Source organism: Hypomesus transpacificus, unplaced genomic scaffold (assembly GCF_021917145.1).
Source record: "Hypomesus transpacificus isolate Combined female unplaced genomic scaffold, fHypTra1 scaffold_377, whole genome shotgun sequence".
NCBI lineage: Eukaryota > Metazoa > Chordata > Actinopteri > Osmeriformes > Osmeridae > Hypomesus > Hypomesus transpacificus.
This window is the reverse complement of record NW_025813899.1, coordinates 44,260-70,238: the sequence shown is the minus strand read 5'-3', so window position 1 is coordinate 70,238 and position 25,979 is coordinate 44,260. Positions and strand designations below refer to the sequence as shown.

At 49.2% G+C, this 25,979-nt stretch overlaps 1 protein-coding gene across 2 annotated transcripts in view; it reads right to left on the bottom strand.

Moving 5' to 3' along the window:
- Positions 1-749: 749 nt before the first annotated feature.
- Positions 750-25,979, bottom strand: part of ldlrad3 (low density lipoprotein receptor class A domain containing 3) — a 31,071-nt gene continuing 5,841 nt past the window's right edge. Inside the window, exons 2-5 of one of the 2 annotated variants that reach the window (XM_047016441.1) lie at positions 16,676-16,822; positions 8,368-8,493; positions 7,058-7,192; positions 750-1,404 (exon numbers count right to left, since the gene is read on the bottom strand). In XM_047016441.1, coding sequence (XP_046872397.1) covers positions 1,382-1,404; positions 7,058-7,192; positions 8,368-8,493; positions 16,676-16,822 — 431 coding nt within the window. In that variant the 3' untranslated portion in view covers positions 750-1,381. The remainder of the gene's footprint in view (positions 1,405-7,057; positions 7,193-8,367; positions 8,494-16,675; positions 16,823-25,979) is intronic. The other variant, XM_047016442.1, reaches the window with a different exon arrangement.

Below are 25,979 nucleotides of genomic sequence, written 5' to 3'. Positions count from 1 at the left end.
CAGGGACAAACGACCCTAAATATACCACTGTCCATGTTCCCATGCCCATGCCTCTCTGTCCCTCAGCAATCATTCATCTCTTTCATTTTTAAGTTAGGTCATCCCTGTGTGATTACCTCTCACTTCCCTTTCCCTGGTCACACTTTCATTGATAACTTTTTCACACCATATACAACCTCTCTTCACCTCTTCCCTTCCGCTTTTCTGTCCTTAAATCCAGCACCGGCCCTCCCCCCTCTCCCGCTCTCCCCCTCTCCCGTCTCCTCCTGCTCCCTTCTTCCCTCCACGCCTCCCTCTCTCCTCTCTCACTCTCTTTACACAATGATTCGAGCAGGTTTGATGTTTTCCTCAATGGCTTTGCCACTCTCCCTAATCCCCCGTCTTCCTCGACGTCCCCTCAGTCTCTCGCCCCACTCTCTCTTTGCCTCGCTCGCCCCTCAGTCTCTCTGCCGCTCCCTTGCATTTATCCCTCTCGCATTCTGCTCTTTTTCATCCCGTACCGCGCCTCGTTCCCCCCCCACCCCGTCCGCTCACATTTCTATCTCGCACGGGGGCCGACATGCAATCACTCTTCGCCCTCTCCTGGGTCCTCTGTCTCTCCGCTCCACTCAAACCTCTCTTCCACATGCATTTCCCTGACGGATACACATCTACAGCTCTGCTCTCTCTCTCTCTCTCTCTCTCTCTCTCTCTCTCTCTCTCTCTCTCTCTCTCTCTCTCTCTCTCTGTCTGCTTGCCTGTCTGTCTGTTTGTGTGCCTGTCTGTCTGTTAACCTGTCTGTCTGTCTGTTCCTGTCTATTCGTCTGGATCTGTGAGAAGAGTTGAAGATGTGTCCTTAGAGGTACTCTGTATAGCTGACACCCCACTAAAAGCTTTAATCTTACCTCATCCCTCCACCCTCCTAGGTTGGAGCAACCTCTAACTCCCCTGATTTACTTCCTCCACCTCCTCCTCTTCCACCTCCCCCCTTCTCCCCCTTGTAGCTCTCTGTGACTCGCTACTGCCTGAGTGCATTAGACACAGCCGAGGAAATAATAGTCCTGACAAACATACAGTAATGAATACACATTCAACGGAGTCCTGGTTCCACCCCAGCTGCCGCGAACTAGATCTCCCACAGACATCCGGTCTATCTCGGAGAACGCCACGGAACGCCATGGCACCGCACGCCTATCCACCTCTCCCTCTCTTCCTCAAGCAGTGCACGCAGGCAGGCGAGCGCAGGCTTTCGTTCAGTCAGTCGATACTGCACAGCTCCTGTCAGTCTGTGAACTTGACTGCAGACTGGTTCTAGTCACTGAAGCCTCTCTCTGGGAAGTTCCATTTGCACATCTCATTATCATATACAGTAGCGGCTGTCACTCTCAACGACACTGCCGGTTCAGCCGTCTACGAAAAGGAGAGCTAGGGAAGGAGGAGTGAGGGAGCAAAATGGGAAGAAAAGAAGAGGGTGTGGAGACAAAGAGACAGACACAAAGAATGAGAGAGCGAGAGAGAGAGAGAGAGAGAGAGAGAGAGAGAGAGAGAGAGAGAGAGTTTCAGAAGGCTGTTCAACAAAGACATGACCCTATGAGCCTCATCGGAGCTGGCAACAGTTAAACAATGCGTACAGGGCGGCCCCTCTCTCAGAGGGCGACGGTGTGTGTTTGGAGAGAGCAAAGAGGAGAGAGGAGGTAAGCGAATAAAATGTTATGGTAAATGTGGAGTGCTTGTTCCTGGCACAGAGAGGGACGCCACTTCTAAGCTCCATTCAGAGGGAGAGAGAAACGCTAAGAACAGGCGTGGAGAATAAACAGTGATCTCACCACCTCTTCCCTGCCAACCAACCTCTCTTTTATACAATGTGTGTGAGTATGTGTGTGTGTGTGTGTGTGTGTGTGTACAAGCTACTGATCAGACACAGTATGCACACACACACACACCGTACTGTCTGAGAACAGTGTAGCTTTTGTCCTAAGTGGAATTCCTCTTCAAGACTGTGGGCGCAGGTTGCCACTTGACCAGCGTCTCCATGGTGACTGAATGGGGTTGGAGGTGGGGGGGTCTGACAGAGGATCTTGGCTGGCCTGGGTTTAAGGATGGTGGTGGTGGTGGTGGTGGGGGGGAGCTTCTCTAAAACTGGCCCAAGGGGAGTACTCCCTCTGGGCATGGCCCATGGCAGTGAGCGCCATGGGCCAAGGAGAGCTAGGCCTGGGACAGGGGGACACTTAGAGAGACAGCACAACATGAACTGGTGAAGGAACCAGTGAAGGAGGGAGGCCGACGTAATAAAAGAGTATTCACATCCACATGCACATCTCTCTGTCTCTCTCTGACACACACACACACACATACACACACATACCCACTCTTGCACACGGCACCCATCCAACCCCACCCCCCCCTCACAGACATACACAGTTCCTTTAAACTCAACTCCAGTTGAACCAGGGCAGTGGTGTGTCTAACCTCTCCTATTGGTGTGTCCGGTCAGTGTGGGCTGTGATAAAGTGGCTGCATTACATTCTCCTCCCTCCTCTCAAGGCTGTTACAGAGTGCTCCGCCACAGCCTCGCACGCCCACCTCTCACTCTCTTCCTCCACACTCTACTGGGGCATTAAAAAACACTGCCTTGGCCTTGAACACACATACACTGCATGGACACACACACACACACACACATTCTACTTAAATACACACACGCACACACCAAACACACGTAACTCCCTCACACACAGTACAAAGACACACACATTCACACACAGCTTAAACACAGACACACACACACAAACACAGACACCTTTCACCAGCAGAAAACACCCCTAGATTATCTTGTCATTTTAATCTATAGCACCTATTCTCCGGTGCAAACTCCCCCAGAAATCAATGGGGGCTAACGTTGCCATTGAAAAGCCATTTCAAGCGAAAGGATCCCCACTGGTGAACAGATCCCAGACCGTCTGAATCACACTGACGTTCTCCATTCAGTCTATAGATCAGTGTTAGGGGAGGCCTAATGTGGGTTTCACAGTGGGGGCTAATGGAGGCATATATATGAGTGTAGTATAACTCTGCTCAGCACACAACTGAGTGAATTACTGCTGTTTATAACCTTCAAACAGGGAGCCGTGAATCCTAGTTGTGCTAAGTGTCAATGCCGTGTAACAGACGCATTGTCGGGTGCTGAGCGAGTCCATACAGAAAGAAATGTCGTCTGTGCCACTGCGGGAATAGGAAGTGAGAGATGGGCATGTCTAGACATGGACAAGGGACACTTGTTAACACAACAACACCAGCTTCAGGAAGTGTAGACAGAGCTGCAGGTAGAGTGTCGTCTTCGGACTGTGCTGATTACTATGATGACCAGCGCAATGAGCCCTGGCTGGTTGGCTGGCTGGCTTGTTGGCTGTATGAATGGCTGGCTGGCTTGCTTGAAGGCTGGCTGGCAAGCTGGCTGGCAAACTGGCTGGCTAGCTTGTTGACTGGCTGACTTTTAGGCAGGCCGGACCGATGGCTAGCTGGCTCATTCACTATATTATCAATAGGGAATACATCAGTAAGTAATGGCAAGGAAAGAAAATGAGCACTCTGGTAAATTGGAGCCAACAGCATGTGGTCACCCGCCATATTTTAGTCCAGATTTTCATTAGGGAGCTGTCCGGTCATATTAGGTGTGTGTGTGTGTATGTGTGTACCAGAGAGGTGAGGGTCTGAGCAGTCAGAGAGCTCATCTTCAATCAGAGATCTTCGGGGTGTGTGTGGGGGGGTCTGCTGACAGCTTAGTCATGTAGCTGGCTAATGCAATATGTCAGCGTACGGCTCCATTCCCTTAGTAGTTCTGGTTAAGTCTAATTGGTTGTCTGACAGTTCTCTGAGGACCTGTAGGCCAATCATTACACTGATGGGGTCAGTGGCAGATGATAATGTGACACGATACATGTTGTGTCAGTTCAGTGCTTCACTGCAGTCCCGTGGTCATAGTTTGAATGAGGTGTCTAGGGTTTAGCTTTGGAAGAATCTCCATTGCATGTGTACACAGAGGTAACAACGGGAGGCTGGATCCTTCTAGAAACGTAGATACCCGAGAAAGGGAAGGTTATAAATATGTTTGTTTTGAAGCTTGGAAAAAGGAATATAAATGACATGTAAATGGTTTTCTCAAACACAGAATCCACTCAGAAAATGTGTCGCAGATTCTGAATTATTAGTAACGTTTGGGAGCGAGCACTGAAAAGTGAAAATCGATGATGCATATGAAGTCTTCGTGGGGCTGTCCATATCCTCAATACCAAACTAGTCCTATAAGACAGTCCTCGCATTCAATGCAAACACCTTTACATTAGCATCATATCTTTTTTATTTTCATAAAGAAAGTTTGTGCTTTCACACATGCAGAAACTGCTGTACTACATCTTTAAAATGCATCTTCATTGTAGTCCGCAGAAATGTGAACCAACAGCTGTAGCACACATTCTAGAACATTGTTCACATGTTCAATGCACACACAAACACAAAACTGGATCACACACACTGAAAAACGCACACACAGGAAAGCATTCAGGTACGAGCCAAATAAAAACCTTTGATGTCAGTGATCAGACAAAGAATGCCATCTCTTCAAAATTCCACAAAGCCAGTTGAAATATTTCCCAACCATCGAAAATATCAAGCTCATATTTGAGTTTTACCAATATCAATGACCTTGGTGAAATGATGAGCTATTCCTGAATGTGTGACGGGTGCATTTTGTGTGGTGTGCAAAGTGTGTGTCCATGTTGCTTGGTAATTCTGAGTGTGTTTCAGTGCTAGTGTGTGCTACCCTGGACCTACACCCTGTAGCAGTGATCTTGCTGTGGTGAGGCAGAGAGCAGAGGGATCAAACATTTAACAGCTGGCTAGGCCTCCCAGTACCCATCCCCCAGATGTGTGCTACCCATCCCAGAGAAGGTCTAGAAGGAGAGAGAGCATCTGTTTCTCCGAAACCCTTCCTTCATGTTGTTCTGGTTATCTAGGTTACAAGACTCTGTCCCGGGGCTTGAGGTCCGGAGTCTGACCGCACTCTGCTCAATTGAACTTTTAATACCCCTCTCTCTCCCCCATCCCTCTCTCTCATTCTTAAAACCACATAAACGATCACTATTCAATTTACTTTACTCTCTGTCTCCCTTCCTCATTCCTTGCCAAGCTCATGTATAATAGCTAGCATAAAAGCCTCGAAAGCTTCTGTGTCGCTATTTCGGCACCACTTTGTTTCCTTCCTGTTATTCTTTCTTCTCCCTCCTTCCTCCAATCCTAGTCCCTTTTCATCCCTTACCCCCCGCTTCCTACAGTGTTCTAATTTTTTCATGTCTCTCCCTCTACACATACAGTCTCTCACCGTGCAATCACTGGATCAGTGCTTTTACAAATGCACGTGCTTTTGTACATTTCCTCTTTTTTTTCCTCTTTGCCACGTCCCCCAAACACAAATCCATTACCCAGAAAATAAATATATAAACAGTTAAAGCAGGCTCCTGTGTTTCTGACCACTGGTAGCAAATGATCTAAATCAGATTACTGGGAATAAAACATTGGAGCGCTAAGGCACTGAACGCAGGGGCAAATCTAATTACCAGCACCTGGCATGCAGGTTAGCCAAATAAAATTCCACAGAAGCAGAGCAACCCCCACACACACGCCTCGTACATCTCCCCAACTCCCAGGATACCGGGACATGAAGAAAGAAAACCAAGAGGGAGGTGGAGAGGACATGATGTGAGGAGAGGCTGAGACGAAGGAGAGAGAGAGAGAGAGAGAGAGAGAGAGAGAGAGAGAGAGAGAGAGAGAGAGAGAGAGAGAGAGAGAAAGAGGGGGGGCGTGAGGATGGGTGAGATGGTAGGAGAAAGACAGTGAAAGGAGAGGACAAGAGGAGGAAGAGGAAATAAGAGGGGCGGATGGGAGGAGGATGGGAGGAGGAAGAGAGGAGGAAGAGAGGAGGAAGGTAGGAGGAAGGTAGGAGGAGGCGGGGAGGGGAGGCAGGGGGAAGCAGTACTGTGGGATGAGCTCAGGTGGCTTAGAGTGGATATTGCATCGTCTTATCTGTCACCTGCAGCCCCTATCTTATTATTAGGAGAGAGGTGAAGTTAGAGAGGGATGAGGAGAGAGTGAATGAGTGAGTGAGTGTGTGTGTGTGCGCGCACACACAACACAAATGCAATGTCAACAGCTTCTCTCTGGCTTGCAGGCCATCTCCACCTGCTGCCTCCTAGCCGTGCTCTTCATCTTCATGTTTCTCACCAGCCTGGGAGAAGCTGACTGCTTGTCTGTTTTCAGCCCATGGGGGACCATGTCATTATTCTACTGCATGTCTATCTGTGTCTGGGACTAGTCCATCTATCTTGTGTAACTAGTCCATCCCATATGGATGAGTTACATGTAGCTTTTTCCTTTGCTAGTTTGTTGCTTTGCCAATGTGTTCTGTGTTAGCATGTTTCTGCGCTAAGGTAATGATGTGCTACATGTTGATATGCTAGCATGTTGCAGTGGTGGCTTGTTACTGTGACAGCATTCCTGCACTGCTAGCTTGTTACTGTGACAGCATTCCTGCACTGCTAGCTTGTTACTGTGACAGCATTCCTGCACTGCTAACTTGTTACTGTGACAGCATTCCTGCACTGCTAGCTTGTTACTGTGATAGCATTCCTGCACTGCTAGCTTGTTACTGTGACAGCATTCCTGCACTGCTACCTTGTTACTGTGACAGCATTCATGCACTGCTGTCTTGTTACTGTGACAGCATTCCTGCACTGCTACCTTGTTACTGTGACAGCATTCCTGCACTGCTACCTTGTTACTGTGACAGCATTCCTGCACTGCTAGCTTGTTACTGTGACAGCATTCCTGCACTGCTACCTTGTTACTGTGACAGCATTCCTGCACTGCTAGCTTGTTACTGTGACAGCATTCATGCACTGCTGTCTGTTTACTGTGACAGCATTCCTGCACTGCTAGCTTGTTACTGTGACAGCATTCCTGCACTGCTAGCTTGTTACTGTGACAGCATTCCTGCAATGCTAGCTTGTTACTGTGACCTGCATACCTGCAGTGGTCAGGCAGTGCTCCTCGTCGCTGTTGTCCTGGCAGTTGTCTTGGCCGTTGCACAGGAAGCTGCGGTCCACACAGCGGCCGTTCCGACACTTGAAGCGAGCCTCGGAGCAGACCAGCGGGTTTCCTGCTGTGATTGGACCAGAGAAGGGAGGGGCTGTTCTAACATCAATAATTCAGGGTGCTTGTTCAAACAGCTGTATTTTGGGTTTATGCAATGAAAATCCACAAATAGATGTGTGTACGTGTGTGTGTGTGTGTGTGTGTGTGTGTGTGGTGGGGGGGTTACTGATTACTGGTTAATGAAAAAGGAAACTTTCTTGGAAACTTGGCCTCAAATCTATCTGTCTTGACTAATCAGCGACCAAACGACTTTAACCCTAATAAATATTTAAGGAGAACAGCAATTTAACATATCCAGTGGGTAATTTATTCGGCCTAAACCATTTAACACAGTGCATCACAATGGGAGGTAGGAGAACATTTGATCTTGGGGGCATGATAAAACATCCAACACGATAAGAGACACGATAAGAGACATCAAAAACACCAAAGCATTCCCCTTTTTCTGTTTCTGTTCCTCTGTTCTACCGTGTCGCAGCTCTGTCAGGGCCAGAACAAGGCAGATTTATCTGGTGGAAAGATCCGGACAATTACACCCTGGATCTGTGGAGGGGGGGGGGGGGGGGGGACTCAGCTGAGGGGAGGGGGGGGGTAGAAGAGAGAGCCGAAAGAAAGAGGAGAGCGAGGGGAGAGGAGAACGATAAAAGTACGAGGAGATTAGGGAAAGAGTGGAGGAGAGAGGGAAGGGGGCAGAGATGAGGGAGAAAATAACAATGGTATAGGAGAGAAGAGAGTAGCTGAGAGAGAGGTAAGAGAGAGGAGCGGAAGATAGGAGAGAGTGGATAGAAAGGAGGGAGGAAAAGATAGAGGAAATGAGACAGGAATGGATAGAGGGGAAAGGGAAGATAAAATAGAGAGAGAGAGAGGGACATAGGGGAGTTGGCAGCTCAGTCTACATGCCTAGATTACATTAAAGAACACATGCTAGGATTGATTGGTTGGGTACAGTTAGCCCTGCCCCCTGCTGACATTGGGGAGACCTGGTAAGAGATTGGACAGTCAGGTGAACTATCAAAATCACACACCCACAAGTGCTGTGCGACTTACACTACAGAGTCATCCTAAAGGTCACCCGGATTTCATAACATCTTATGTCTGACACGCCTCAAACAGCACTTCCTCCACGCGCAATGGTGGACTGCCGTGTGTATGATGAGGTTGCGGTTGCCATGGGCGACTCACTGCAGTTGTCCTCGTCGCTGCCGTCGGGGCAGTCGCTGAAGGCGTTGCAGCGGAAGCGGCCGATGATGCAGTGGATCCCGTTGGCGCAGGCGAAGAACGTGGGGGCGCACTTCGACTTGACCTTCGCTGTGGAGGGGAGGGAGGAAGGAGAGAAGACGGGGGAAAGGAGGAAGGGAAAGAGAGAGGGATGAGCATGATGCCAGACAACGCGGGAGGATGATTCTGCAGGTTTTAATGTGCTTCATCATGTCTAATACTAGACCAGAGATTAGGGGATGAGAGAGAGAGCGAGAGAGATGGGAGGGAACCTGGAGAACTAAAGGATTAAGCTGTAGTTTACAGGGAACAATTGTACCATCAATCTGCCACGTTGTAATTCCTAATATGCTTCCTCCGAATCGCAGCAAGCTCCATTCACATTCATTATATTTACATTCACTCTAATGGCTCCTATTCGCCCCGAGAACAATGGCGTAATCACTGTGTAGGAAGACTAGGATTGCATGTTAGAGGGCAGCGTGCAGATTGAGCTTCTTGCTTATCAGCGCTCTGCCAAGGTACTCTTACACAGACGAGCCGTTCAAAGTAGCCCACGTGGGGTACGGCGAGAGAGAGGAGAGGCAAAGACAAAGAGAGAGAAAATAGCGTGGGGGAATGTTAGTATGGATCACCCATCGATCAGGGTGGACCTAAAGGCTTATCTCTCAGAGCAGAGACGGACAGCCCAGGCCCGTCAATGCTCCCGTCCTCCGCTTCCCGTTTAGCACTCAGCCCCAAACACGGCGGACACACATTGATCTTCCCTCTCAGCGCCGAGGAAAACCGACAGAGACGCATCAGTTAGCCCGGAGAGGCCCTCAGTCACCGAGCGTCACACTGGAGGACTGTAAACACTACAGTACTGGAGTGCTGAGAAAGTCAGTTGTTGTGTTTCATGATGGCACCAAAGAGCGGCCGGTAAGACATCTTTATTGGCTTTTCATATCTGTTCGTCTGTTGAAATCGTCTTTTCTCTCTTCCCACGGGGAAGCTCCGCTCAAGAATGGAAGGATTTGCTAAATCAATCGTCATAATGAGACAGGTGGCAGATAGAGAACAGGTAATTAGCCAGCGCTAGCTAACCAGTTAGCCTGCTGTGTTTGGGCACAGGCAATGCATACCGGCTCTGAACCACACTGTAGAAGTCTGAGGCAGACAGCGAGGGGATGGGTACGCGGGTGGGGGGACTGTACCCGACAATATCTCTGTGCTAGCTTTCTCTACGCACAACACAATAGCCAGCATTGGGCATGGTGCCAGCTATGCCCCCCCCCCCACCCCTCTCCCCCTCCTGCCTCCAACCCAGGGCCCATTGTGGAATGCTGATTTATGAGGTCTTTTAAGCAGCGGCGATTATGTATGATGAAATGGAGTGTGTATGTAGAGTGTGTGGTTGGAGGGGGGGGGGGGGGGGGGGGTTAGGGGGGGTGTTTGTGTGTGTGTGTGTGGTTGGAAGGGAGTCTGGCCAAAAAACGGTGAGGTTTTGAAGCCCTGGTCTCAGATGATGAAATGTAATCCATGAACACAGGAGCGCCCGCATGGTGTGTCTGCATGTGTGTGTTTGTGTGTGTTCGCGTGTCTGCGGGGTGCGTGAATGAGTGTGTGTGTGTCTGTGAGTGTGTACGTGTGTGTGTGTGTACGTGTGTGTGTACAGTCCTTTGTTCATGTCCTCAGCAGAGCCCTGTAATGCAGAAAGCCAGTGCTGCATGGTATATCACATTCATTAGAGTCTGGCTGGAGAAAAGACGTAGCTGCAGGCAGTGTTGAAGCATTAAAGCACAGATACTAACCCATGCTGGCTGGGTAGGTGTGCACTGAAACTAATTTGACCACAAACAATAACACAACTACTCTAAAGGTTTTATTCTACATGAATGCCAACTCTCACCAGCACTCTCTCTCTCTCTCTCTCTCTCTCTCTCTCTCTCTCTCTCTCTCTCTCTCTCTCTCTCTCTCTCTCTCTCTCTCTCTCTCTCTCTCTCTCTCTCTCTCTCTCTCTTCCTTTCTCTGTGTTTCTCTTTCCCTGTGTCTCACTTAGTTTTTCTCTCTCTATTGTGGACCAAAAAAATGGTGTTCTGGTCTATTTACCATGATTCACACTGTGTTTTTCAAGTAGCACTGTCTGGTCTACAGGAAAGCAAAAAAACAACCATAACACATTTGTGATGAGAACTGAGTTTTGAGAAATGGACGAACGACATCCAAGGTTTCAGGTGCCCTCCCTCCCTCCTCTTCATCAGGAAGAAACACAACATCAGCCACCCAGGGCCAGCGTCAATCTGACCCACAATTCCATTTACAGAATCAGATATAAAAGTCACATTAAAAGGTCATTTCATGGATGTCACACAGCAACAACATGGGAAGGTGGAGGAGATGGGGGGGGGGGGGAGGTTGAAGAGAGGGAGAGGAGGTGGTTGAGAGAGGGAAGAGGAGGTGGAGGAGAGGGGGAGGTGGTGGAGGAGGTGGTGGAGGACAGAGGGTTGAGGAGGAGGAGGTTGAAGACAGGAGGAGGAGGTCGAGGAAAGGGGGAGGTGGATGAGAGAGGGAGGTCGAGGAGAGGAGGAAGAGAGGGGGAAGAGGAAATGTCCTTAGCTGTCTGGGGTCATTATGTCCTTCACAGTCAGTGCAGTGGCTCTTTGAGGACATACTGTCCAAACCAATAAGAATGAATTAGAAAGCAGCTATTTGGGGTAAAAAGAGGAGGAGTTTGGACTTCCAAAATAAAAAGCTCTGGTTTGTTATTAAATCTCCCTTGTTAATCCTTCCGTGAAGGTGTCCTCGCTTGGTGCTCTCCCCCTCCCTCCTCCCCCCCACCATTGTTTCTTTCCACTCAGTACACTTCTCTTCAACCTGCCACCCTCCCTCACCCTATCTCCCTCCCCATCTCCCTCCTCACCTTCCCTCCCTCCTCTCTCTCTCTCTCTCTCTCTCTCCCTCCCCTCTCTCTCTCTCTCTCTCTCTCTCTCTCTCTCTCTCTCTCTCTCTCTCTCTCTCTCTCTTAATTGAATTTCTTTAATTCTGAGCCAGTTTTTTTTTTTTACTCTCCTCTAAGCCAAATTCTTAAAGTTGTTTACAGAAACAACCTTTTTTCTCTCTCCTTATTGAACGGGTTCCAAATGTTGTTGCGGTGTTCAGCTAAGCAGCACAAATGAAAACGAATGAGGCTGCAGTCTGACTGACTCCTCCAGGTACGGCCATCACCACCACAAAAACAGGCAGTGATCTCACTGAGAGGACACACACACACTCTACATGGATGAACGCATTTCCTTTTCAAATCCCCCTAACCCTTATCTGAGAGAACAGTCTTAATTGCAAATATGTTTCCCATAAACCTACCGAGCACCCAAGCAGTAAGAAGCTGGATATTTTTAGCTTCAATTAAATACTTCTCATTTTTCATCCTCCACAGGCAGAAGGCAGCAGCTTGTCAGACATTTTCAGCCAGATGAGGGCCTGGAGTCACAACACCTCGGAGGAGCTCTGGGTGTTAACCCTTTATAACCCTGTCACTGTGGAGTCTGAATCACTCACTACAACTGCTCATCAACAGAGAGCAGCAGAGAGTCCACCAGTCGCATCCAGTCTAAGAGCGTCCAGAGCGTCCAGCGCGTCCTACACATCTAACATCTAGTCTAAGACCTCTCTCCCTCCTTTTTCCCCTCCCCCCCTCCCTCCCCCTGTATCTCCCTCCCTCCCCCTGTATCTCCCTCCTCCCTCCCCTGTCTCTTCCACCTATCTCCCCTTTCTCTCCCTCCTTCTTCCCCGCTTCTCTCCCTCCGTCCTCCCCCCTACGCCAACCTCCTTCCCCTTGAGGACCCAGAGTTCAGAAAACAGGAAAAGCAAAAGAGACAGAGCAAGCATTGAGAGAGAGAGAGAGAGAGAGAGGCAAAGCCAAAACGAGAAAGCGAGGGAGAGAGTGGCGCAGGAAGGGGACAACCGACAGGAGGAACGGCCCGAAGAGTTGAAAGGATTCTCTGACCTTGCCGTATGTTTCTGAAGGAAGGAAAATCAATGCGTAATGGAGTCTGGGTGAAAGCAAGAAGGGCAGGGGGAAGACACAGGCAGTGTGCTAGTACGGCTGCCAGATCAAACTAATCAATCCCCACATTTCAGAGTCCAGACCAGCTCTGCCACATGTACAATACAATAACCTTCCCCGCCCGGCCCCAGCCTTCAGGGCATCCATGGATCACTAATGGAGGAACTGCTTACTGCTGACCCAGCAGCCTGGGTTCCTGGTTGGGGATGGGAGGGGGGACGTGAGGCTCGCCGCTGCAAAGCCTGGATGGTTGGGCAGGGGGTACATGAGGATAGATGCTGTAGCCATCGCTGGGGAGGGGAGGGGCGCCTAAGGCTAGACGCCGCAGCTGGATCAATTATGAAAATATCACACACGCAACGAGCCTCCCTCTGACTGTGGCTGAGGGGAGAGGAGGAGAGCGACGTCAACTGCACTGTGGAGGAAAAAAAGATCTGGTCTCTCCTAATATACAGTGCGAGAGAGAGAGAGAGAGAGACAGAGAGACAGAGAGACAGAGAGAGAAACAGAGACCCTAATCAATACATCATCCCTGTACTGTGGTATTAATTACACCTGCTCATTGATCAGTCACCCATTAAGCGTCTGGGCAACACCAGACACTGCCCCATTACACATCCCTCAGCTCTCCTCTTATTCTTCTACCCTCCTCCAGTATCCATCTGTCCCTCTCTTCTCCTTATCCTCCTCTCCTCTCCATCCCCCCCATCCACCCACACACACACGCACACACACACACACACAGTGTCCTAATCTTGGTGTCTGCTGAATAAGGGAACGGGAGTTAAAGTAAAATGATAAAACCACTGGACCCTGGTTCCAGGATTACAGGGTCGTTGATCTTGAGTCTACTGTCCCATCTCTCCTTCTTGCTCTATTTCCTTCTCTCTTCTGCTGCCCTCCTTTTCCCCTCGGGCCCACACTCCAGGCCAGGGCAGAAGGGTTAATCCTCTCTCCACAGGCCAGTAAGCCCAGTCAGCCCTTATGCCCTCTCTCCTCCATCAGGATCCGTTTTTTCGAGACTGTGGGCAAGGCCACCAAAGTTGCCAGATGACCTTTGACCTTTCATGTCAGGAGTTAGTCAGCATTCTATAACCGCTAACATCCCCTCTGACATGCTGACGCGTGCGCACGCGCACACACACATTGAAAAATACTCAACAATTCCATTGGAATTCCAATGAAGAACACAAACAACAAATATTGTGAAACAGATTTGTTCATTTAAAGTTCATTTAGAAAATAATTTTGGGGGGGGTTTGCCGAGTAATACGTGGTACATGTATTACAAAACCAAGCAGGAGACAGTACACGCGTAAAGGTAAAACGTCTCCAGAATCTGTCTCTGTAGTGAAGAGAAGGACGACTTCAAGTCAGCACGAGAGAGGAAGCAGGCAGTAAACATAGGAGACAAATAAAAGAGAGGGAGAAAGAGAGAGAGAGAGAGAGAGAGAGAGAGAGAGAGAGAGAGAGAGAGAGAGAGAGAGAGAGAGAGAGAGAGAGAGAGAGAGAGAAGGAGGGAGGAAGTTGTCAGAAGGTGCGTGCTTGCCAAGCTGCCTGCGTCCGGGACAGGATGCTCTATGTGGTTCACCACCAGCGCATCTGTGTGCTCAAGGTACATGAAGACAACTTTACTGTTCGCCAGACTGTGTGTGTGTGTGCCTCTGTGTGTGCGCGGGCATCCGTCTACAAATGAGTCATTTGCAAGTCCAGTTCCGCTCTCCCTCGCTCCGTTCCCCTCGGAGAGACGGTTTCCAAAAACAAATTCTCCTTAATGAGACACCGGGGAGATTTCATTGGATATGACCTTTTCCTGTCAGCTCCTAATGAAAATCCCTATTAGGTTGACGGACGCCCACACTAGCACAAACCGCCGGCTAAGTAGCCCGCTCTCTCAGATGGATGGACACACCAGCCATGTAGCAGAGCACTCCGACGGGAGCGACGAGGCCACAGATACGTCCTCTAATGGAAGAGGATGCCATGTAAACAGTTTGTTTAGAGGACGGGACAGGGCTAATACTTCCAGTCCCTCGAATAAAAACGCACACAGGCTGTTACACTGTGTTCAGGCTGTTACATTCTGTTCGCCCCGTTACATCCTGTCCAGGATGGTGCATTCAGTTCGGGCCGTTGACGCTTGTAGCCGCCTGGTTATGTGCGAGTGGTTCGTTCGACGGGAGGCAGCCGTTCAAAAGAGGCAGGTCCGTTTCGCCTGTTGACAAAATGACGCGAGTGCCTCTGTGAAAACGCACACCACTAAAACACACAGAAAAAAAGGTGTTTAGTAAATATTCCTATCATCTCGTTACTCTCAGAGAATTAAATGATGCAATGAGGCTAATGAAAACGCACACGAGTAAAACACACAGAAAAACAGGTGTTTAGTAAATATTCCTATCATCTCGTTACTCTCAGCGAATTAAATGATGCAATGAGGCTAATGTAGGAAATGGCTGTCCAATGCAATGCGGAATCAGGTGTTCCCACCTTTTCTTCAATATGGCAGTATTTGGATATTCTAGAAAACGAGACCAAACACCATTGTAAAAAATAGGGACATGCTACCATTGCACCTTGCCTATTAGTTTCGATAGACAGACATACACATATGCAGAAAGCCAGACAGAGAGACGGACAGACAAGCAAACTCAGTAACAGTAACCCCTTCTTCTCCTCACACGGAGCAGGGGAGATTTGCCGGGGATTTTGTGGAGCCGCCACTACAGGTACCGGATGAGACATCAGCATCTATTTGAGGATAACACGGCCAGCTTAGGCCTGTGTGACTCAGGCAAGGGCTCAGACAGAGGTGGACAACAACAAGTCCGGCTGGCCGACAGACAGAGATCCGGGCAGCGTTGACCATCTGTGATGGGCATCCAGTCGCTCGGCATCAGGCGGCACTACGGTACGTGACGTCGTCCCCTCGGCTTCGGCATCAATGCCTCCCGTCATCACGAGAGGACTCGTGTCCTCTCAAGCGTCAGTTCAGCTCCACGGAACTGTGTGTCAGCCTCATCTGCAGTGATTTTGCATGCGCGGCTGATCGCTCTCCTTCGGGCTGGGTGGTGAGGTGAACCGGACCAGGTGCTAACTCGGTTCCAGTGCGGGTCTAGGCCGAGCCACGGTAGGGAGCAGGGGGAGCAGGATATGACACGCTGAGTCACTCTCTGATGAGACACTGGCCTTTAAAGGAGGCCAAACTAAAGTTCAGTGACATAGGAGAAAGCAACTTGGCTGGAGTGTGTGAGTGTGTGTGTGTGCGCGCGTGTGTGTGTAAGCCCCTCCCGACAGGAGCGTAATGGTAAACAAACCTCTTGAGAGTGTACCGCAAGCCAACAGTAAACAGAGAAGAGTAGGGGAAAAACCCAAGAGAGGTAGACAGACAGAGAGTGAGGGAGGGAGGGAGAGAGAGTGGGGGGACGGCAGAGAGAGAGACAGAGAGAAAAAGAGAGAGAGAGCAGAAGAGAGAGAGAGAGAGAAACAAATGCCCAGAGAGGGGAGTTTCCCAACGAATGGAAGAAGCTCAAAGTGAAGCGTTATCAACATTCCCATCTCCACGTAGAAAGGTGGGAAGTGGAGGGAGAAAAGAGGATGGGCAGGGCCGAGGTAGAGGAGCAGTACGACGACAAGAGATCAAAGTCAAGCAACACTACTACTAGGATCAGGACAGATACTGGCTGATATTAATGTGGTGTTGCACCACTGTTATACATGCGCCATTCCTACACACAAGCCTAATCGCTAGTTGCTTTGATGGTATTAAGTTTGCCCTGGTGATAAACTGGGGCCCTGGGCCAGGGAGAGAGGGGGGGAGGGGGAATGGCGTGGAGTGGAAGAGTGAGAGCGGGACAGAACCGCAGCTACAGTACTGTGGAGTTCACACTGACAGACAGATAACAGGATATACTGGAGCTACGATTCGGAGACGGCCCTGAATCCTGTTTGGATGCAAGACACAGACAGAGTAGGAGTAGCTGGATGAATCTCAGCTAGACTTGAGACAGCAAACAGAATGTACCCATCCACCTGACCCCTGGACATGAGTTGAATATGAAGTGGAGAGCAAGAATTTCAAAGAGAGATCGAAAGGAGGAGACAGTGAGGAGGGGATATGTCCGGGCCCGAATCAAGAGTCACTGGCCACACAGTGTTGCCATGAAACATGCTGCCCTGTCTGCTTCTAATGGGCGAGGCTCGGATCCAGGAAGCTGGACTTACGGCAGCCTTTCTCGTCGCTCTTGTCGAAGCAGTCGGGCAGGCCGTCACACTGCCAGCCTCCTGGGATACACTTCCCGTCTCCACACATGAAGTTCCCCGGGATGTTACACTCAGTGGTGAAGTTGTTGCCTGGGAGAAGCTGGCTCTCTGCGACCGAGGGAGAAGGATGGGGAGAGAGGGAAGGGGAGGTGGAGCGATAGGGAGACAGAAAGAGAGACAGGGAGGGGTAGAGAGAGAGAGAGAAAGGGAGAAAGGGAGAAGGAGAAACATATTACAATCTCATTCCAAACAGACCTTGGACTGCTGCACCGTATTGCATTGAAGAGATAATAATCTTACAGTCAAAAGGAAAGGGTATTATTATCTGCACATTCTACTGAGAATCTATTAGAAGCAGTAGCTTCCTTTGATATTGCTACCCAGCTAGGGCCATACACAATCAGCCGAGAAGGGAGAATATATAAATAGGGAGGTCAAACGGTGATAAGTCAAAGCCAGGGTAATATTAAAGGAAGGTAGATAAGACCACACACACACACACTCACACACACACAGTTTATATGCCAAACTACTCACTTTACACATTATATATTCGGCTGAGGTGTGAAGAGACCGAAATAAAAACCAGTCATAAAAAGGCTTTGCTGATACACAATAAACACATCTCACCCAGCAGAGGCACAGAGGCTGTAAATGGCCTCCCTGAACACAATTCCTCACCACAATTTAAACCTCAATGGCTTTATTCGTAGAACAATTACAGTAAAAAAAAAGAAAAAAGTTGGCAAAAGTAAAACATTGATCAAATCGAGCAGCAAGTGAAAGCAGAGATGGCGTGTTGATATGGACCAGGAGACGTGTTAGGGGCTGGAAGGCAAGGCATGGCCTGTGAGATGAAGCCTGGATGAAACCTGAGGCCTCCTGGAACAAGCTATCATAGCTTCACAGCATAATGCAAGCCACCAAATATTCCTCGCCAGATGCTCGCAAGTGAGACTAACTGCCCAAAATGTCAAGACCTTTATCTCATAATGGTGGTATGGTCGACACTGCAGAGCCAGTGAGTGGTTCTGCCACATTGGCTCCCTGGAAAAAATGGAGCTAGGGCAGGGTGGTGGAGCGTGAGGGGCCGGGGGAAACGGTGGGCCTGTTCTCTGTCTGACAAACTCAGGGGAGGTTAGAAGGGGCTTGTCAGATGTCCGTTTGAAGTGACAGTGCCCTTGTTGATCTATGGGAGGTGCGTCAGACACAGTGGTGTCAGCAGATGAATTAGCTGGGTGCACAACATAAAGGATGCTCCAGTTTCATCATCATAGAGGAACAGGAGGGGCACCGATCCATATGTGCATAAATAAAAGCTAGCTTCCACTCAGGCTTTAGACGATCATTAAAGATATGCACAGACACGCACTCTCTCTCACACACACACACACTTTCACACAAACGAGTACACACGCAACTTTTTGTTTTTGTTTGTTTCCAAACAGCAGCCAGAGCTGGGGGCTACCGCCTTCTTTCCCATCTCCTCACATCACTCACAGCAGGACACCCTGCTACTCCATCCTGGGGAGTGACATCTGAATTCTGAGGTAGCTTCCTCCTCCTTCTCTTCATCCTGTCCTTTTAACCCCTGCAGGCCCAGTAAACACTCAACGCTTCCCTCAGCCAAGTCCCAGTAACCTCGCTCTTTCTCATCCGAGGGGGAGTGATGCAAGCCTCTCTTTTGTCTCTCGCAATAAAGAGAAGAGGCCGTAAGGGAAGAAGGAACCTCCAAAACAGACGAGCAGAAACGTGAAATACACACGCGAGCATGTGCACACACAAACACACACACACACACACATACACAGACAGACACACTTATTAAATGTGAACACCCCAGACTGACACCCATGAGGAGGGATGCACACACACACCAGCATGCAAACAGAGGCGAGACACTTGCATAAAGGCATGAAAGAGCTGGGCTTCTCTGAGAGGACCACTGGGTTAATTGGGAAGCTGTTTGGGGAGAGAGAGGGAGAGCGAGGGAGAGATGGAGCCAGAGGGAGACAGAGAGACAGAGAGGGAGAAAGAGAGAGAGACAGAGAGAGACAGAGAGAGAGAGAGAGAGAGAGAGAGAGAGAGAGAGAGAGAGAGAGAGAGAGAGAGAGAGAGAGAGAGAAAAGAGAAAAGAGAAAATAGAAAATAGAAAATAGAAAAGAGAGAGACCGACACAGGGGCGGAAACTGAGAGACAAGGAAACAAAGAGAGGGCCAGACAGACTCAGAGAGAGAAGCATCAAGGAAAGAGAAACAAAGGATTGAGAGACAGAAAAAAACCCGAAGATGACCCACGTCGTGGCTTTAAACATCATCCCACGTGTTTCATATGCTGGTAACAACTATCTCAGTAAAAGCCCCTGCCTGTTCTGTAGATGCCACAACAAATGTTCTCTTCTGTTCGTATTGTCAACATCAACCTGTGTACAATGTCCTTCTACCGTCACCAACAAACGTACAATCACATTAGTATACCAATGGAACTGTAATTATCTCCCTGATTGATCCTTATCTACTGATGGCTGAAGAGCTCATTGTATCGTTCCTTCTGAATGTAGTTCTGCCAAGGTGACTGCTCTACACTTTAATTGACTTGGCAAAATGGCAATGAATACATCAATGAAGCAAAACTAATGTATTTTCTCCTCCCCCAACAGCTCCCTCTCCTCCCCTCTCCTCCCCATCCTCATATGTGACATCACTCGCATCGTCATCCATTGCCTACCACTCAAACACATACTCTTCCTCATCCACGACATCACTCTCATCCATCCATATGTGACATACTGAGCTGGATACTCTCCTGCTCTCCTCTGAGCCCTGCACTCTAGATTCATGCTGCAACTGAACAAAGCACACGTTCCATTACCTGGCCAACAGTGTAGACTGTAGAGCTTTTGGAGAATGTGGAAAGTGATGGATCAATACGAAACAGGGTTAAGTTTAGCATCCCTGTTATACACTTAAATTCCATACATTTTCCAATAACACCATTTTTTAAAGAGACCGGCTGTGTCAGAAAGTCGGCTTGCAGAGCTCATTTGTGGTATGTGCATGTAGATGTGTGTGTGTGTGCACGTGTGTGTGTACGTGTGTGTGTGACGGTGCAGACCCATAAAAAGGGGGATTCTCATTCTCGTGCTCAGGCGCAGTGGAGCGTCCAGTATAAATGAGCAGAGCTGCGGGGGAAGGCTCTGGATCAATTAAAAGAGACGACAGACAGACAGACAGACAGAAACAGAGGGAGGTGGAGGAAAATAGAGAAAAAGGGGAAGGGAAGCGAATGACTGAGAGGTGAGCTGGAGGGGAGGGGGAGTGAGAGGAAAAAAAGAGAGAGTGAGCGAGAGTGAGTCAGCGAGCGCGTGCGCGCGTGTGTTTAGTCGCGTAGTCCCTTTGAAATCCCATATTTTGGCTGCGGGCTGGGATTAAGTGTGTTAGCGTCCAGCAGACCGTTAAAAGGGCCAGGACTGAGCAAGACAGAGAGAAGACATGGAGATAGGGAGGATGGAAGAGGAAAAGGGTGATCAAATAAAAGAAAAAGAGGGAGCTATAGGGCCGAGGAGTTTAGAGAGAGAGAGTGAGATGCATCAGAGAAGAGAGAGAGAGATGGTGAGAGAGAGGAAATGGGAGTGGGATGAGAGGAGCGAGGGAGGGAGGGAGGGAGGGAGGGAGAGGGATGAGAGGAGAGATACCAGGATCAGAGGAGGCAGGTGTGTGTCAGTCTTGCTGTGACGTGACCTTGTTCTCCGGCACTATAGGACTGAGAGAACTAACTTTAGGTAGGAAGCTTACGTCAACACACACATACGATCACACCTACACACATGCACACACACTCACACGGCACAGACAAAGGAAAGTGCCAACCCACAAACAGACAAACACACACACAGCACAGTGGGTATTAGGCAGCTTGCTCCACATGGGTTCGGACTCTAAAAGGAGACTTTGTTGACAGAATAGCATGGGGTCCACTGGCTTCTACAATCCAACTCGGCTTGTAATCCTGTACAGTAAGAGTCAATCACACACATGTAAATAAACCAGCAAACACACACACACACACACAACAGATGAGGAGATACACGTCTACAAGGACATTCATGTCATGCAGACAGTGCTGTGGTCTTTGCTTGCCGTGGTGTGTGGATCTTTACTCTTGTTATCGTCTATCTGGGTCTGCTGATCCATTCCATGTTATCCTCAGCCACCGGAAGGTCTTGATTTCCATGCACTAAGTGCTTTCAAACATTAGCCAGCATTCAGGGCCCAATGAACAAGCCAAGACAGAGACATACAGAAAGTAGGAAGTGCACATTCACTGGCATCTCCTGTCAGGTGTCTCTCTAAATGAGAGGCCTACTAGAGGATTGAGTCCCACAGTCTGAAGATTGAAACCAGACTGGAGATAGTTCCGACGGAATTATGAATCACAAAAGCTACATGTTTGGCTATGCAAAATATGCAATGAGCAAACATACCTGATAAAACAAAGAGAGAAGGATGTGAGAGGGAGGGGATAAAGAGAGCAGAGAGATGGAGAAGGGGGGTGTGTGAGGGGGGGAGGGAGGGAGGGAGGGAGGGAGGGAGGGAGAGAGGGAGGGAGGGAGGGAGGGGAGAGGAGAGGAGAGGAGAGGAGAGGAGAGGAGAGGAGAGGAGAGGAGAGGAGAGGAGAGGAGAGGAGAGGAGAGGAGAGGAGAGGAGAGGAGGGGAGGGAGGGAGGGAGAGCGTCTTCATGACCTTGAAGGTGATGGACAAGGTGATGATGTGTTGTAAACCAGGGGATCTTCTTTCAAGGCCACTCAGAGGATGGATTAGGAATGTGAGTGGAGACACACACACACACAAACACACACACACACACACACATGACCTACTTTACTAAGTTCCCTCACATCTATCAACTCCAGAATATAACCCCTGGATAACCCTGCTTTCAACACTATCCTTCTGCCTCCTCTTCTCCCCCCCTGCTCTCTCTCTCTCTCTCTCTCTCTCCCTCTCTCTCTCTCTATCTCTCTATCTCTCTCCCCTTCTCTTCCCCCCCCCTCTCATTCCCCTCCTCCTCCTCTCTCCCCATTTCCTCCATCCTCTATGCCCACTCACCAGGTTCAGACACTGAAGAAATCTTTTCCCTTCCTTTGCTGAATAAGTGCAACTGATAATGCAGGCCAGCCATACAACAATTAGGTTGAGAGCAATCACATTGTCCCCTATAGTACAGCACAGAGCAGTTTCTGCTAAGGAAAATCACATTAGCTGAGATGGTGCCATGCTTAGGAAAGCTTTTCTCATATGGAATCTCTCCTCAGTCTTTCTTTTAATGTCTAGCGTGGCCCTGACGCAAGACTTGTGGAGGCTTGCATGCGTGACTTCACAGACTAAATTAAAAGCAAATTATCTGTGACATTGGCAATTTTGTTTTGTTTTGCTCTCCCTGATTGGGCAGATACAAAAACATGGCTGTGCGCACACACACACCAGATACGTTCCCAAGACGGGATGTCTTCGCTCGTTACTGTACCATATTCCTTGAACGTTCGGTGTCAAGCAGGCCACGCGATGACTAGCTCTGGATCACGCTGAACGCTGCTGGGCCAAATGAGTCTGGCCTGAGTAAAGAGGACCCAATTAATGCACCGTCAGGCTGGGATCACAGAGCAGGGCCTAATCCCACACTCACTTTGTTCTGAGTAAATACAGTTACCTCTCCACCGGTTGATACAGGAAACGACAGCACAGGCTCTTTGCAAAAAAACGGGCCGTTGACATGACAAGCTAGCATAATGTGTTAGCATAATAGGCTAGCATGGATTGTTTCCAGTACCTGTGGTCTTTCTGAAAGACTGAAAAAACTTCTTGAGGAGTAGAGGGTTTCTCCTGAGAGGTAAGCCCACTGTCTACCTAATCCTCTGAGAGATGGCAGGGGAATTGCAGAAGTGCCGTGGCTTTATAATATCACCTTGGGATTACTTTCACACAGAGAGGACAGGATGAGGAGGGGAGGAGAGGCCTTGAATTCCCACTGTCATTGAGCCATCTACTCCCCAGCAAAACTGCTGTATAGGGAGCATGCACGCACGCACGTACACACACACACTTCTCCCCCAGACAAAATAACCACTTAATACGTCTGAGTCTGTACATTAGTTCCTGGGGGAGGAAGGCTGTGCTGTCAAACAAACTGTCCCATTCATTCTGCCCCCCCCCCCCCCATCCCACCCCCGCCCTTCCCTCCACCTCGCCCCTCATCAGTCGCCCGGCGCTCCCGCCAACGAAATGTCACGCCTCCCCTGCGACTGCCTCGTCACATAACAACCCATCTCTGGTCCACAGCGTGCCAGCGCTCAATCACGCGGCATCACCATGGCGATGCGTCTCACGTAGGGGCAGGCGGGCACTTTGTCTGGCACCATCGGACAGTGAGGGATGAAGGGGGAGGAGCAGGGGGGAGCAGGAGGAGGAGGGGGCACAGGCCTGGGCTGTAACCTGAGATGACACTGAGGCTGTCTGTCTCTCAAATGACCCGACGTCACTAAAGACTGACTGACTGTCTGTCTGTGACCGGACTTTGCCTGACCTGACTTAAACTGTCTGTGTGTCTAACAGGGCTGATCTGATATGACTGTTTGTGACCGGACTTCACCTGACCTGGCCAGACTAATATCTGTTTGTTTGTCTGTCAGTCAGTGTTCCTGTCTCTGTCCACCACAGCTCCAGGGTCTAAGCAGTGGAATCAATGGAGGAGTCATGGCTACCATCAAAATAAACACCACATACCACAATTTATTAACTCTTAAACCAAACATCCATCTGACATTTAAATGTCACATACTTTATCGCAGTACAGCGTATGCAGGATAAATACATATTCATCTTCATCCAAACTATTCTTCCACACCTGGGTTCTTTGTCCAGCGTCGAGGAGAAGAGCATATAAAATAAGTCGAGGGATTGAGGGCATGAAAAAGGAGTAATATATTCACTGGAAATGAGCTCTGTTTTGTAAAACGTCCTCCAGGGGACAGGGGGATGAAAGCGAGGGAGGTGGAGAGGAGAGAACAAAAAAGGGACCCGCCACCTGCTCTCCTCCTCCCGTTCTCCTGTTGCTCGCTGGCTAATGAGCTCCTAATTGTGTCACCGGGCCACAGTGTCACCATGGAAGATAAACCCAGGTGCAAACGATCTGCGTCCTTACCAGAGGATCGAGAGAGAGAGAGAGAGAGAGAGAGAGAGAGAGAGAGAGAGAGAGAGAGAGAGAGAGAGAGAGAGAGAGAGAGAGAGAGATGGAGAGAGACAGAGATGGAGAGAGACAGAGATGGAGAGAGACAGAGATGGAGAGACAGGCAGAGATGGAGAGATATAAAGCGAGAGAGGGTGAAAAGGGAGGGAGAGGGTGAGAGAAAGAGAGAGTCTTTGATGTGTTTCATTGGAATGTAGATGAGGGAAAGGTACAAAAGTGGATCAGGTTCTCTTCATTTCACCTCTCTCTTTCTCTCTCCTCTCTCTCTCAACTCAATTATTTTGTTATTCTCTTTTGCTTTATCGAGAAGACAAAGAAAAATGGCTAAATGACTACATGTAAATGTAATGTAATATATAATCACGGGAACTTGAACACACACACGCTACACACACACACGTGTCTGACCTGAAGACATCCGTTGCCAATGGTGTGTTAAAGTCATCAAGCTGAAAAGAAACAGAATAAGGCTCTGCCTAGCCTGCCTCTATTTAACGCGCCTCAGGTTTACCTGACTCTGTATAGCCTGCCTCCAATTAGCCTGGTGCTATTTAGTCTGCTTCATTTTAGCATCTCTCCATTTAGTCTGTCTCCAGTTTACATGCTTAACCTCTGTTCATCTAATCTGCATTTAGCCTACCTCAGATTAGCCTACCTCAGTTTACCATTCCTCTGTTTCGCCTGCCTCCATTTAGCCTACCTCTGTTCAGCCTGTCTCAGTTTAGCCTGCATGCCACATCTCCATGTAGTAAACAGTGAAAGACGAGCTATGTGCTGGAGGTATCCCAGGTATAGCGATGCATACAGCCGGGGCAGTGGACTCATTTCTCTTCACAGCCGCCGCAGCACCCCAGCGCCCTGTGTGGTGATGAAGCAAAGGACTGACAGAGATACACGACTCCCCCAGCCCAGCCCAGCACCCGCCCAAATGAAAACAAATGGACCAATCCAAAAACTGCTGCTTAGAAGCAGCTTAGGGACATATTATTTTACATATTTCTCACATCAACCCTTAGTTTGTTTGTTTATTGGTGGGTTTGTTTGTATTTTTGGTTTAAGGGTATGTTGGTGTGATTTGATTCAAAAAGCCCTGCAGTTCTATTCTGGTTCATGATGTATGTGTGTGTGTCACTACAGAATGAGTGGCTACTGAGTTCAGTCAAGGGGAATCCTTCCAACCTCCATCATAATCAGCTCTTTAGATGATCTGTCACTGAACCCTGACAGACCCGCAGCCAATAGAAACCACACAAGTGGGGCATGTGACCTACAGCTACTGAAAGTTTTATTCCAGCAGTCAAAGATCGTTTTCTAACCCTTCATGTTACTGGAGACATTAAGTTACAAGAGAGAGAAAGAGAGGTGGGATGGGGGGAAGGGAGGAGAAGAGAGAAGGGGAAATGAGAGGAGGGCCTGGAGGGCTAGTTTGACACCTCGTCCGGAGTATAAGAAGTGAGTCAGAAGTCCTGTCTAGGTTCTCATTAGAGGCGGTTTCAGAGAGACTGACTCAATTAGCATCTCTGATGCAGCAACTCCAGCTAGACTAATAACTCAGTAATGACCCTGGTCTAGCTTCTTCCTGCTCTCTGCCTGCCTTCTCCACCCTGCCAGCCTACAGTACCCACCTCAGAATCAGAAGGATTTTATTCGCCATGAATGTTTGCACAAACAAGGAATTTACTTTGGCAGGGAGGTGCATACATACTCCACCTCCACACACCAGCTACCCACCTCCACACACCAGCTACCCACCTCCACACAGCAGCTACCTACCTCCACACAGCAGCTACTCACCTCCACACACCAGCTACCCACCTCCACACAGCAGCTACTCACCTCCACACACCAGCTACCCACCTCCACACACCAGCTACCCACCTCCACACAGCAGCTACTCACCTCCACACACCAGCTACCCACCTCCACACACCAGCTACCCACCTCCACACACCAGCTACCCACCTCCACACACCAGCTACCCTACCTCCACCTCCATACCAGCTACCCACCTCCACACACT